Below are 12,017 nucleotides of genomic sequence, written 5' to 3' on the forward strand. Positions count from 1 at the left end.
CTCTGTTGTAAGTGTATTAAAGCCTCTGTTCAGATCCAACTACACGTGTTCGCTGAATTGATGGTTCCATCACTGTCTACTAGCTTTTAATGATTTTGGTACTGAACCATTAAATCTGTCTACTCCTTCATAATTCCTAGATTGCTGCCATTTGGAAATTTGTCTTTTTTGAATTTGTCTTTCTTGAGTCCAAAATGGATGATCAAAATATGTCACATTAAACTCCATCCGTCACAGTTTTCCCAACTCATTTAATTTGCTAATGTTCCTTTGCAACTTTTTGCACCCATCCGCACTATTTACTATGCCACAGAGCTTGACATTATCATTAAAGTTGGATGTACAAGTCTCCATACCTTCATCTAAGTCATTTTTAAATAGAGTGAAAAGCTGAGGCCCAGTGCTGATCCCAGGGGAGCACGCCACTAGCCATATCCTGCCAATTAGAGTACAATTCTAATTTTCGTGCTCTCTCTCCTATCTCTTAATCAAAGCTCATAGGTTGCCTCCAATTCCATCTGTTCTCAAATGAAAGAGAAATAAGCACAACATGAACTCCTTGAATGACGAAGCCAAAAGAAACTTAGGGATCGTAGACTTAATATGCAACATGTCCAACTGAAGCAACACAGCCATTAACAAGGCAAATAGGTTGTTAAATGATATGGCTAACATAGTTACACCAGAAAATCAGGACAATTCACCATTTCCCTTTATATACAACCGCCAAAAATAAATTTATACCTCATTATGTCCAGTTACGGGTGTTCTAATTTAAGAAGGTGTCAAGTTAAGAAAACTGCATTTAAGAGATTCAGTAAGATGGATGGGAACCGTAGAATCCCTACAGTGCAGAAGGAGAACATTCGGCCCATCAAGTCTGCATTGACCCTCTGAAAGTGTACACTACCTAGGTCCACTCCCCTGCTCTATCCTCGTGACCCCACCTAACCTGAACATCTTTGGACTGTGGGAGGATACCGGAGCACCTGGAGAAAACCCACGCAGACATGGGGAGAATGTGCAAACTCCACAGAGACAGTGACCCAAGGGTGTAAGTGAATCTGGGTCCCTGCTGCTGTGAGGCAGCAGTGCTAACCTCTGTGCCACCCACGTTTTAGGTATGAGAAAAGATTGAAGAACAGAATGTTAAGTGATGGTCTAATAGTGATTTAAAAAAATAAAATATTTTCATTAAATCAAGATACATTTTTTTCATGTGGTTGTGAGTTGGTAACTAGAGAACATAAATTTAAAATCATCACCAAAAGAACAAAGTTTAGATGAAAATAATTCATACATAGAATGTTTTACGGGAATTATAGAATCCCTACAGGACAGAAGGAGGCTATTTGGCCCATTGAGTCTACACTGACCCTTTGAAAGAGCACTCTATTCATGTCCACTCACCCATCCACCCCACCCTCTCCCCATAACCCAACCTGCACATCCCTGGGCAAACATGGCCATTCCACCTAACCGGCATATCTTTGGACTGTCAGAGGAAACCAGAACACCTGGAGGAAACCCATGCAGACAATGGGAGAACATACAGACTCCACATAGACAGTGACCCAAGGCTAGAATTGAACTCGAGACCCTGGCGTTGTGAGGCAGAACTGCTAATCACTGTGTCACCGTGCCATCCACAGCGATGGAGCCGTAGTAGCTTTTGAAGAGAAGAGGCAAATATTTGAATAAAATAATTTTAAAAGGACACATAGAAAAAAGAGGAATTGGTCCAAGTGGATGGCTTTTTCAGAGAACTGGTTAACATTTAATGGGCCAAATGGCCTCATTCTGTGGCACAAAGTTCTCTGATTGTGTGACATAATTATCCTCCAAGGCACTGTTAAAATCATTGGGACTAATTGGATGGCTGTCAAAGAGTTAACACAATCATGATAAACTGAATGATCTCCTTCAGTGCTAAATGATTCTGTTATCTTCTGTGATTCATCTAGCAGTGATCTAGTTTTGTTGCTGGCTGTTACTAACATCCTCACATTATTCAAACTAAACAATCGATGGAAAACTGAAATTTAGCTTTTTTAAAAGTTTGTTTTAAAATTATATTTTGTAAGTAAAATGACTGGTGCTAATTAGGAAGTTAAAGGGTGTAATTAAGGAGTAAACATCCATTGTTTTTTGGATGGTCTTTTGCGGAGAGAATAGCTTGCTCTTTATAGAACCTACCCAATATTTCAGTCTAATGAAATCAATCGAATTAAATTTGAACATATTCTAATGAAGTGCAGATGATCCATTCTCCCAGATTATCGTAATGCAGTGAAGGCAACCATCTATTCCTATATCTCAATTTACCTGGTATTCCTCATCACTTAAATTGTGCATTGTAAATGAAAACATAATTTCATCCTCTTGAAGTGACTTTGCTTTGCTGTTCCTTCTATAGTATTCATTACTGCTTGTATTCGTTTACTATATTTTTATCTTGAATTTATTGTGAATATAGGTGTGGACTTTGAAAAATGATGCACAATCACTAGCCTGTAAAGATGCCAATATTCAAGATCCCCATAGTGCACAGGTTTGGGATCATTTCCCACCCAGACCTACTACTTCAAGAATCATTTGCGAAGAGCACTGAAGAATCACGGAAACGTAATCATTCAAAGGATGCTGCAAAAAGGTTAGGTAGCACTTTAATGCCTAATTAATTAATCACTGAATGTATTTTGTTTATTTCATATCAAATATGGTTGACAAATATTTAGTACAAATTAAAAGAAAATAATCGTGTTATGTGTATACTTTTTAAAATGCAGTTTTTATTATAGTTCTTCAACACTGCACAATGATGCACATTTTAATATAGTTTATCTGACATGAGTTATTCAGGGCCCAGTGTAAATACTGTGACATTTTACATACTGCTGAGCTGACTTTTGCAATTGTGTTCATTGGACTTTTGGCTGGGGTGCACAGTTTTGAGAGTTTACACATATGGATGAGACTAGTGTGTGTGTACTTTATCAGTGAAAAACTTTGTCAATGAGCCAGCCAGTTATTTTGAGCATGCCAAGAATGGGGATCATATTTCTCATGCTTCAGCCTTTGATTGGGCTGGGTTCCATGAAGAGCTTAACTCTGAATTTCCACACATCTAGATGCACTAGATTTGTACCAATGAATAGGAATCTGTGCCAACATTGCTCTGCAGATGTGAAATCATTTGTAGGATCAGCTCATTTAAGTATTCAGTGGCAGTTCTCTAAAGCAAATTCCATGTTAAACAGGAGTGCTGTTCTTCTGTGCTTGGAAATTTGAGTGCAGCCATTAAAATTCTGGCGGAAGATTTCACCAGCAGATAAATAGGCTCCTGGGCAGGATTGTCCTTCTGGGGTGGGAAACAATGTTAGGACTTCCTCTGGATTCTTATCCTACCTCAGGATGGAAGCATTCATAGCCTCTGATTTTCATTGGCGGGCTGGTGGGGGGTGGGAGGGTGTGGTGGTGGAATGGGCGCATAAAGGGATGAGTAGCCACACTATCCCTTGTCTCTAAGAATCCACCCAGGTACATTGGTGGCTGGAATGAAGAGCAGCAAACCCTGGACTGACGGTGGATGAAGGAGCTATGGCAACTGCCAGAAAAGTAAATGCACGCATGTAGAAAGCTCTTGTGGTCGCACGCCAGCTGAATGTTCAGGGAGTGAAAATCCTTCCTGTTGTTAAATCTCACTGGATGCCTTGACGACCACAGGAGTACAATCAACGGTGTCCTGTAGCTGGGGGAATCCAGCAGTGGAAGAGAAACCCACAGCTTTTTGTACCAGTGAGGTACCATTTGTCAGGAATTCTATTTGAAAAGTTAGATACTGTGGTTTGCAGCCAATTGAGGCATGTCATCACTGGCAGGACATGACTAAAAGTGCAAGGAGGTTTGAGATCTGTTGCAAGGTGGGCATACATCTCTCTATCCATCTGCCTGGAGAGTCGCAATCTATTCCGTCCCTGGTTCTCAGCCATCTCAAGGTAGTTCCTTCTTCAGCAGTGGATCCTAATCTGAGGCCATCGACTCCATTGCCTTCCTCCTTGTCTTTCACTTATTCATTATTTGATATGTTTGTAATCAGTTAAGGTAAAGTGTAAAAATGTCAGGACATCCCAGACCCGTGTTATGCTCCTCGTGTTAATGTGGGAGTTCATGGACGCGGCCGATGCCCTTGACTCCTTCATGTGCAGGACGTGTGTCCAGCTGCAGCTCCTGTTCGACTGCATGATGGCTCTGGAGCTGCGGATGGACTCACTTTGGAGCATCCGCGATGCTGAGGGGGTCGTGGACAGCACATTCAGTGAGTTGGTCACGCCGCAGATTAGGATTGGTGAGGGAGATAGGGAATGGGTGACCAAAAGGCAGAGAAAGAGCAGGAAGGAAGTGCAGGTGTTCCCTGCGGTCATCTCCCTCCAAAACAGGTATACCTTTTTGGATACTGTTGGGGGAGATGACTCACCAGGGGAAGGCAGTAGTAGCCAGGTTCATCGCACCGTGGCTGGCACTGCTGCACAGAAGGGCGGGAAAAAGACTGGCAGGGCTATAGTCATAGGGGATTCAATGGTAAGGGGAGTAGACAGGCGTTTCTTTGGTCAAACACGAGACTCCCAAATGGTATGTTGCCTCCCGGGTGCATGGGTCAGGGATGTCTCTGATCGGCTGCAGGACATATTGAAGGGAGGGTGAACAGCCAGTTGTCATTGTGCATATAGGCACCAACGAGATAGGTAAAAAACGGGATGAGGTCCTGCAATCAGAATTTAGGGAGTTAGGCGATAAGTTAAAAAGTAGGACCTCAAAGGTAGTAATCTCAGGATTGCTACCAGTGCTACGAGACAATCAGAGTGGAAATTCAAGAATAGTCAGAATGAATACGTGGCTTGAGAGATGGTGCAGGAGGGAGGGGGTTCAGATTTTTGGGACATTGGAACCGGTTCTGGGAGCGGTGGGACCATTATAAATCGGATGGTCTACACCTGGGAAGGGCTGGAACCAATGTCCTCGGGGGTGCTTTCGCTAACACTGTTGGGGAGGTTTTAAACTAATGTGGCAGGGGGATGGGAACCAGATTAGGAAGTTAGAGGTCAGTAAAGAGGCAGCAACTAAAGCCAGTAAGGTACTAGATAATAAACTCATTGTGACTAAGGGGAAGAGTAGACAGGGAAGAAATTTAGGGCAGCACGGTAGCACAAGTGGATAGCACTGTGGCGTCACAGCGCCAGGGTCCCAGGTTCGATTCCCCGCTGGGTCACTGTCTGTGTGGAGTCTGCACATTCTCCCCGTGTCTGCGTGGGTTTCCTCCGGGTACTCCGGTTTCCTCCCACAGTCCAAAGACGTGCAGGTTAGGTGGATTGGCCATGATAAATTGCCCTTAGTGACCAAAAAGGTTAGGTGGTGTTATTGGGTTACGGAGATAGGGTGGAAGTGAGGGCTTAAGTGGCTCGGTGCAGACTCGATGGGCCGAATGGCCTCCTTCTGCACTGTATGTTCTATGTATCTAGATGATGAACGCAAAGGGACAGGTGGTTTGAGGCGCATTTGTTTTAATGCGAGAAGTGTAGCAGGTAAGGCAGATTAATTTAGGGCTTGGATTAGTACCTGGGAATGTGATGTTATTGGTATTACTGAGACTTGGTTGAGGGAAGGGCAAGATGGGCAACTAAATATCCCAGGGCATAGATGCTTCAGGAGGGATAGAGAGGGCGGTAAAAGGGGTGGAGGAGTTGCATTACTGGTCAGAGATGATATCACAGCTGTGATTAAGGAGGGCACTATGGAGGATTCGAGCACTGAGGCAATATAGGTAGAGCTCAGAAATAGGAAGGGTGCAGTAACATTGTTGGGACTTTACTACAGGCCTCCCAAAAGCGAGCGTGAAGTAGAGGTAAAAATATGTAGACAGATTATAGAAAAATGTAGGAGCAATAGGGTGGTCGTAATGGGAGATTTTAACTTCCCCAACATTGAATGGGACTCATGTAGTGTTGGAGGCGTAGATGGAGCAGAATGTGTCAAGAGCATCCAGGAGAGTTTTTTTAGAGCAGGATGTAAATAGTCCAACTCGGGAAGGGGCCATACTGGACCTGGTATTGGGGAATAATCCCGGCCAGGTGGTTGAAGTTTCAGTCGGTGATTACTTTGGGAATAGCAATCACAATTCTGTAAGTTTTAGAATACTCATGGACAAAGACGAGAGTGGTCCTAAAGGAAGAATGCTAAATTGGGGAAAGGCCAAGTATAACAGAATTCGGCAGGAGCTAGGGAATGTGGATTGGGAGCAGCTGTTTAAGGGCAAATCCACATTTGAAATGTGGGAGTCTTTTAAGGAAAGGTTGATTAGAGTGCAGGACAGACATGTCCCTGTGAAAATGAGGGATAGAAATGAGGGATAGAAATGGCAAGATTAGGGAACCATGGATGACGGGTGGAATTGTGAGACGAGCTACGATGAAAACAGGAAGCATACATAAGATCTAGGCGACTTAAAACTGATGAAGCTTTGGAGGAATATCAGGAAAGTAGGACAAATCTCAAACGTGGAATAAAGAGGGCTAAAAGGGGTCATGAAATATTTTTGGCTAACAGGGTTAAGGAAAATCCCAAAGCCTTTTATTCTTATATAAGGAGCAAGAGGGTAACTAGAGAAAGGATTGGCCCACTCAAAGACAAAAGAGGCAATTTATGCGTGGAGTCAGAGGAAATGAGTGAGATTCTTAATGAGTACTTTGCATCGGTATTCACCAAGGAGAGAGACATGACGGATGTTGAGGTTAGGGATGGATGTTTAAATACTCTAGGTCAAGTCGGCATAAGGAAGGGGGAAGTTTTGGGTATTCTAAAAGGCATTAAGGTGGTCAAGTCCCCAGGTCTGGATGGGATCTATCCCAGGTTACTGAGAGAAGCGAGGGACGAAATAGCTGGGGCCTTAACAGATATCTTTGCTATCTTTGCAGCATCCTTGAGCACGGGTGAGGACCCGGAGGACTGGAGAATTACTAATGTTGTCCCTTTGTTTAAAAAGGGTAGCAGGGATAATCCAGGGAATTGTAGACCTGTGAGCTTGACGTCATTGGTAGGCAAACTGTTGGAGAAGATACTGAGGGATAGGATCTATTCATATTTGGAAGAAAATAGACTTATTAGTGATAGGCAGCATGGTTTTGTGCAGGGAAGGTCATGTCTTACAAACCTAATAGAATTCTTTGAGGAAGTGACAAAGTTAATTGATGAGGGAAGGGCTGTAGATGTCATTTACATGGACTTCAGTCAGGCATTTAATAAAGTTTCCCATGGCAGGTTGATGGAAAAAGTGAAGTTGCATGGGGTTCAGGGTGTACTAGCTAGATGGATAAAGAACTGGCTGGGCAACAGGAGACAGAGAGTAGTGGTGGAAGGGAGTGCCTCAAAATGGAGAAAGGTGACTAGTGGTGTTCCACCAAGGGGAGGAGAGTCCTACCCACCATAGAAATGTGAGTAAACCTGATGGGAGAAAATAAATATCTTTGTCCCTTGGTGCGAAAAACGCCACGGATCTGCCCCCCACCTGCCATCTGCTCCATTAAATCAACAATGCTTTTGCTACCCTTGATGGGTCCAGCGATTTGGACTTAGATCGATCCATCCTCAGATCTAGAACTCAGTTTAAGTCACCCATTCCCCCAAAATTAGTTGATGCAAGTCCAAATCAGGAGTGGAGACCAGCAACTTGTTAACAAAATCCATATCATCCTAATTTGGTGCAATGACATTGAACAGGACTACCAAGGTGCTTGCCAAGGACCGACCAACAATCATATGTCTACCACTAGGATCCACCAAGATCTTAGTGGCCGAAAATTGAACCTTTTTATTGATCAAAATTGCTGCCCTCCAGGCCCTACCGTCGAAGCCCGAGTGAAATACTTGATTCACCCACCCCTTCCGCAACATAATCTGATCCCTGACCCCCAAATGAGTCTCCTTCAGAACCACCACATCAGCACTCAAAACCTTTCAGGTGAGTAAATACCTTCGACCTTTTCACGGGCCATTCAACCCCTTACATTGCAGGTGACCAACCAAATTGGGGGCCTCCCACACCATCTCGATCCAGAGTCAGCCATTTCATGTCACCGAACAATTCCTTAGAGAGTACAGGCACCAGGCCCACCCAAGATGGCCACCAAGCCCACCAGCAAGACACAACAAAGAAAAATCTGTAGTCACTATCAGCAAACTATTCCTCGCACAAAGAACACCCCCTGTAATGTTAAGCCCCCCACCCAAAACCAACTTTTGAATCAATCATCCCACCCAAGAACATGTACAGGGAATCTTAACAACTCTCCATATCCCCGTACCCATCCCAACATTCAGAAACCACAATCAATTCGCACCCAGTCCATTTTTTTACGAAAGCATCCACATTCTCCAGCACATTGAAAAATAGTCTTTCGCCTCAAAGGTCACCCTGAGCTGCACCGGGTACACCACACCAAATTGAACTCCACTCTTCAACAGGGTGGCTTTAGTCTTGTTAAACACTGCCCGCTTCCATGCCAGCTCAGCACCAACATCTTAAAAAGCCTGATGGCATGGCCTTCCCATCTATTGTCCCGATATTCCTTTACCCATCGCAGGACCCGTTCCTTCTCCTGGAAGCTGTGGAACCTTACAATAACAGCTTGTGATGGTTCGTTGTGACGGTTCTTCTGCCGGACTGTCCAGTAGGCTCAATCTAGCTCACGAATCCAGCCTCTCCCATCATCTTCCCAAACATCTTTTGAAAAGTTATCTGTGGGAATTGGGCCTTCCAATCCTTCTGGCAAATCCATGTTGCTAATACTCTGCCTCCAAGAACAGTTCTCCAGATCATCCACTTTGGCCCTCAGTGTTTTATTTGCACCAGCCATCAGGAAAATCTCAGCTTGCAGAATGCCTGGAGAGAGAGAGAGAGGTCTCCACGCCCTTTATCGCAGCACCAAGCACTTTTACCGTCTCATTGGTCTTTTGTAACGACAATCAAATGGGAGCCAGGGCATCCTCCATAGAATTACGGACGTCCCCGGACACAATCCCCCCCATAGCGTTTTGAATTCCAATGCTGTTAGTGGAGTGGCCAGAGTTGCAGCAGAAGCCTGCGCCATCTTCTCCACCGAAGAGCCTCGAGAAACCCCTGATTCCGCCGATGAACCACTGTCTTCAGCTTTCCTTGCCCTAGTCCTTCTGGGTATTTCCCTTATCTGACACCTTATACCATAGATCATGTGGAAGTTTAAGCAAAAATACCCTTAAAACGGGGCAAAGAGGGCTAAAAATAAAGTACCCTTATGGGAGCCACCCCATGTGTGTCTTCCCCCTTCATAGAGCCACCGGAAGTGCCAGCCCTGCTATTCTTGCGTTTCGACCCGTTTTATTTTTGAATTTGGGGGTTACTCTCCAGCTGCTGGCTGCTGCCTTCCTTGTGTTCAGATGACATCTCAATTATATTTACAAGTCTACCCCTCCTCCTAGGCCCCCATAATGCCAGGATTGTGACAAACCACTGCTGCTGTAGTGCTTACTGACTGTTCTTCCCATATCATGCAGTGACTGGACAAGACTTGCATGTCAATGGCTGAGTTCCCCTCTGTGCTGTTCTCCCTTTCTTTAGGCCGCCCAATTTGTTGAGGTGACCAGTCCTGATGCGTGCACACATGAAGTTGTCTGGAAAGTTTAAACTTTTGATGGGCTGAATGGTACTGCCTGGGACACTTTGCAAGTATCTCCAACACTGAGTTTAGTGTGTCATGCGCCAGTATTTTCTGAACTTAACAACTCATTTTATATTTTAACCTAACTACAAACGGTTGCAAAATGATGGCCATAGGAGGATAACCTGACTTCTTTTGTGAATTGAAACACTACCCTGTCTCAAGAGAAAACAAAAGGAACCATCCAGACAAATGTTGACTCTATGCCTTTTGCTAAAACTAATTCAAAAGGCTAATTTGAAATTGAAAGGGTAATTGATACAAAGAGACTGTCTGAAATGCTTAAGGTGCAAAATCCACAACACAAGATGTATAATCGACCTAATAAATATTAATAAACAATCCATAAGTGGAAAAGGAACTTGGACTTGTAACGGTCACATTATGAGTCAGTCATGCTTTCTATTTGCTTTTAATTAACAGCAAGAAGCTGTTCTGCAGACAGAGTTTCATCACAAAGCCATTAAACTATCTGCAATCATCAAAGCACCTCAGGTAATAAACAGCAGTACCTTGAAAGTGGGAGAAGGATGCCTCTCCCCCCCAACCTATTCCAACTTTTAGGTAAATTATCTCATGATATCACTGCAGGAGTTTCTTAGGGTAGTGCCCGGGATCCAACCATCTTCAGTTGCTTCATCAATGACCTTCCTTCTGTCATAAGGTCAGAAGTGGCATGTTCACAGATGTGTAATGTTCAATACCCTTCACAACAATGCAGATACTGAAGCAATCCATGATCAAATGCAACAAGGCCTGGACAATATCCATCTTGGGCTGACAAGTAGAAAGTAACATCCACACGACACCAGGCAATGACCATCTCCAACAAGAGAATCTTTTTTTTTTTTAAATCCCCCCCGGGTTGCTGCTGCTATTGACCCAGTTACCTATCTCTGAGCCAGGAAGTCCAGAAAAGGCTGCCATCGTTTATAGAACCCTTGTATTGATCCTCTCAGGGCAAATTTGACCTTTTCCAATTTTATAAATCCCGCCATGTCACTGATCCAGGTCTCCACACTTGGGGGCCTTGCATCCTTCCATTGTAACAGAATCCTTCGACGGGCTACTAGGGACGCAAAGGCCAGGACACCGGCCTCTTTCGCCTCCTGCACTCCCGGCTCTACCGCAACTCCAAAAATCGCGAGTCCCCACCCTGGTTTGATCCTGGATCCAACCACCCTCGACACCGTCCCCGCCACCCCCTTCCAGAATTCTTCCAGTGCTGGGCATGCCCAGAACATATGGGCGTGGTTCGCAGGACTCCCCGAACATCTGGTGCACCTGTCCGCACCCCCGAAGAACCTACTCATCCTAGTCCCGGACATGTGGGCCCGGTGCAGCACCTTAAATTGGATGAGACTAAGCCTCGCACATGAGGAGGAAGAGTTGACTCTCCAAGGCATCCGCCCAAGTCCCGTCCTCTATCTGCTCCCCGAGTTCCTCCTCCCATTTAGCCTTCAGCTCCTCCACTGACGACTCCTCCACCTCCTGCATTACCTTATAGATGTCAGACACCTTCCCCTCTCCTACCCACACCCCCGAAAGCACTCTGTCCATCGTCCCCTGCGAGGGCAGCAAAGGGAATCCCTCTACCTGTCGCCTAGCAAACGCCTTTACCTGCAGGTATCTGAACATGTTCCCCTGGGGAAGGCCAAATTTATCTTCCAGTTCCCCCAGGCTCGCAAACCTCCCGCCAATAAACAGGTCCCTCAATTTGCTGATGCCCGCCCTTTGCCACCCCCTGAATCCCCCATCCGTGTTCCCCGGGATGAACCGATGGTTGCCACCCAGTGGAGCCTCCATCGAGCCCCCTGTTTCCCCCCGATGCCGTCTCCATTGTTCCCAGATTCTTAGGGTCGCTGCCACCACCGGGCTCGTGGTAAACCTCTTAGGGGAGAGCGGCAACGGTGCCGTTACCATGGCACCCAGGCTCGTACCTCTACATGGCGCCATCTCCATTCTTTTCCACGCCGCCCCTCCCCCCTCCATCACCCATTTACGCACCATTGACACATTGGCTGCCCAATAGTACCCCAGAAGGTTGGGCAGTGCCAGCCCACCTCCATCCCTTCCTCGCTCCAGGAACACCCTCCTCACTCTCGGAGTCCCATGTGCCCACACAAAACTCAGAATACTGCTAGTCACTCTCCTAAAGAAGGCCCTGGGGATAAATATGGGCAGGCACTGAAAAAGGAACAAGAACCTCGGAAGCACTGTCATTTTGACGGACTGCACCCTCCCCGCCAACGACAATGGCAGCATGTC

The 12,017-nt window shown here is 45.4% G+C and overlaps 1 protein-coding gene across 2 annotated transcripts in view; it reads left to right on the forward strand.

Annotated features, from left to right (window-relative positions):
• tmem232 (transmembrane protein 232) overlaps positions 1 to 12,017 on the forward strand; it is a 141,971-nt gene that overhangs the window by 11,953 nt on the left and 118,001 nt on the right. The window contains exons 2-3 of one of the 2 annotated variants that reach the window (XM_038805123.1): positions 2,477 to 2,653; positions 10,173 to 10,244. In XM_038805123.1, coding sequence (XP_038661051.1) covers positions 2,520 to 2,653; positions 10,173 to 10,244 — 206 coding nt within the window. In that variant the 5' untranslated portion in view covers positions 2,477 to 2,519. The remainder of the gene's footprint in view (positions 1 to 2,476; positions 2,654 to 10,172; positions 10,245 to 12,017) is intronic. The other variant, XM_038805124.1, reaches the window with a different exon arrangement.

This window comes from Scyliorhinus canicula, chromosome 8 (assembly GCF_902713615.1).
Source record: "Scyliorhinus canicula chromosome 8, sScyCan1.1, whole genome shotgun sequence".
Classification (NCBI taxonomy): Eukaryota; Metazoa; Chordata; class Chondrichthyes; order Carcharhiniformes; family Scyliorhinidae; genus Scyliorhinus; species Scyliorhinus canicula.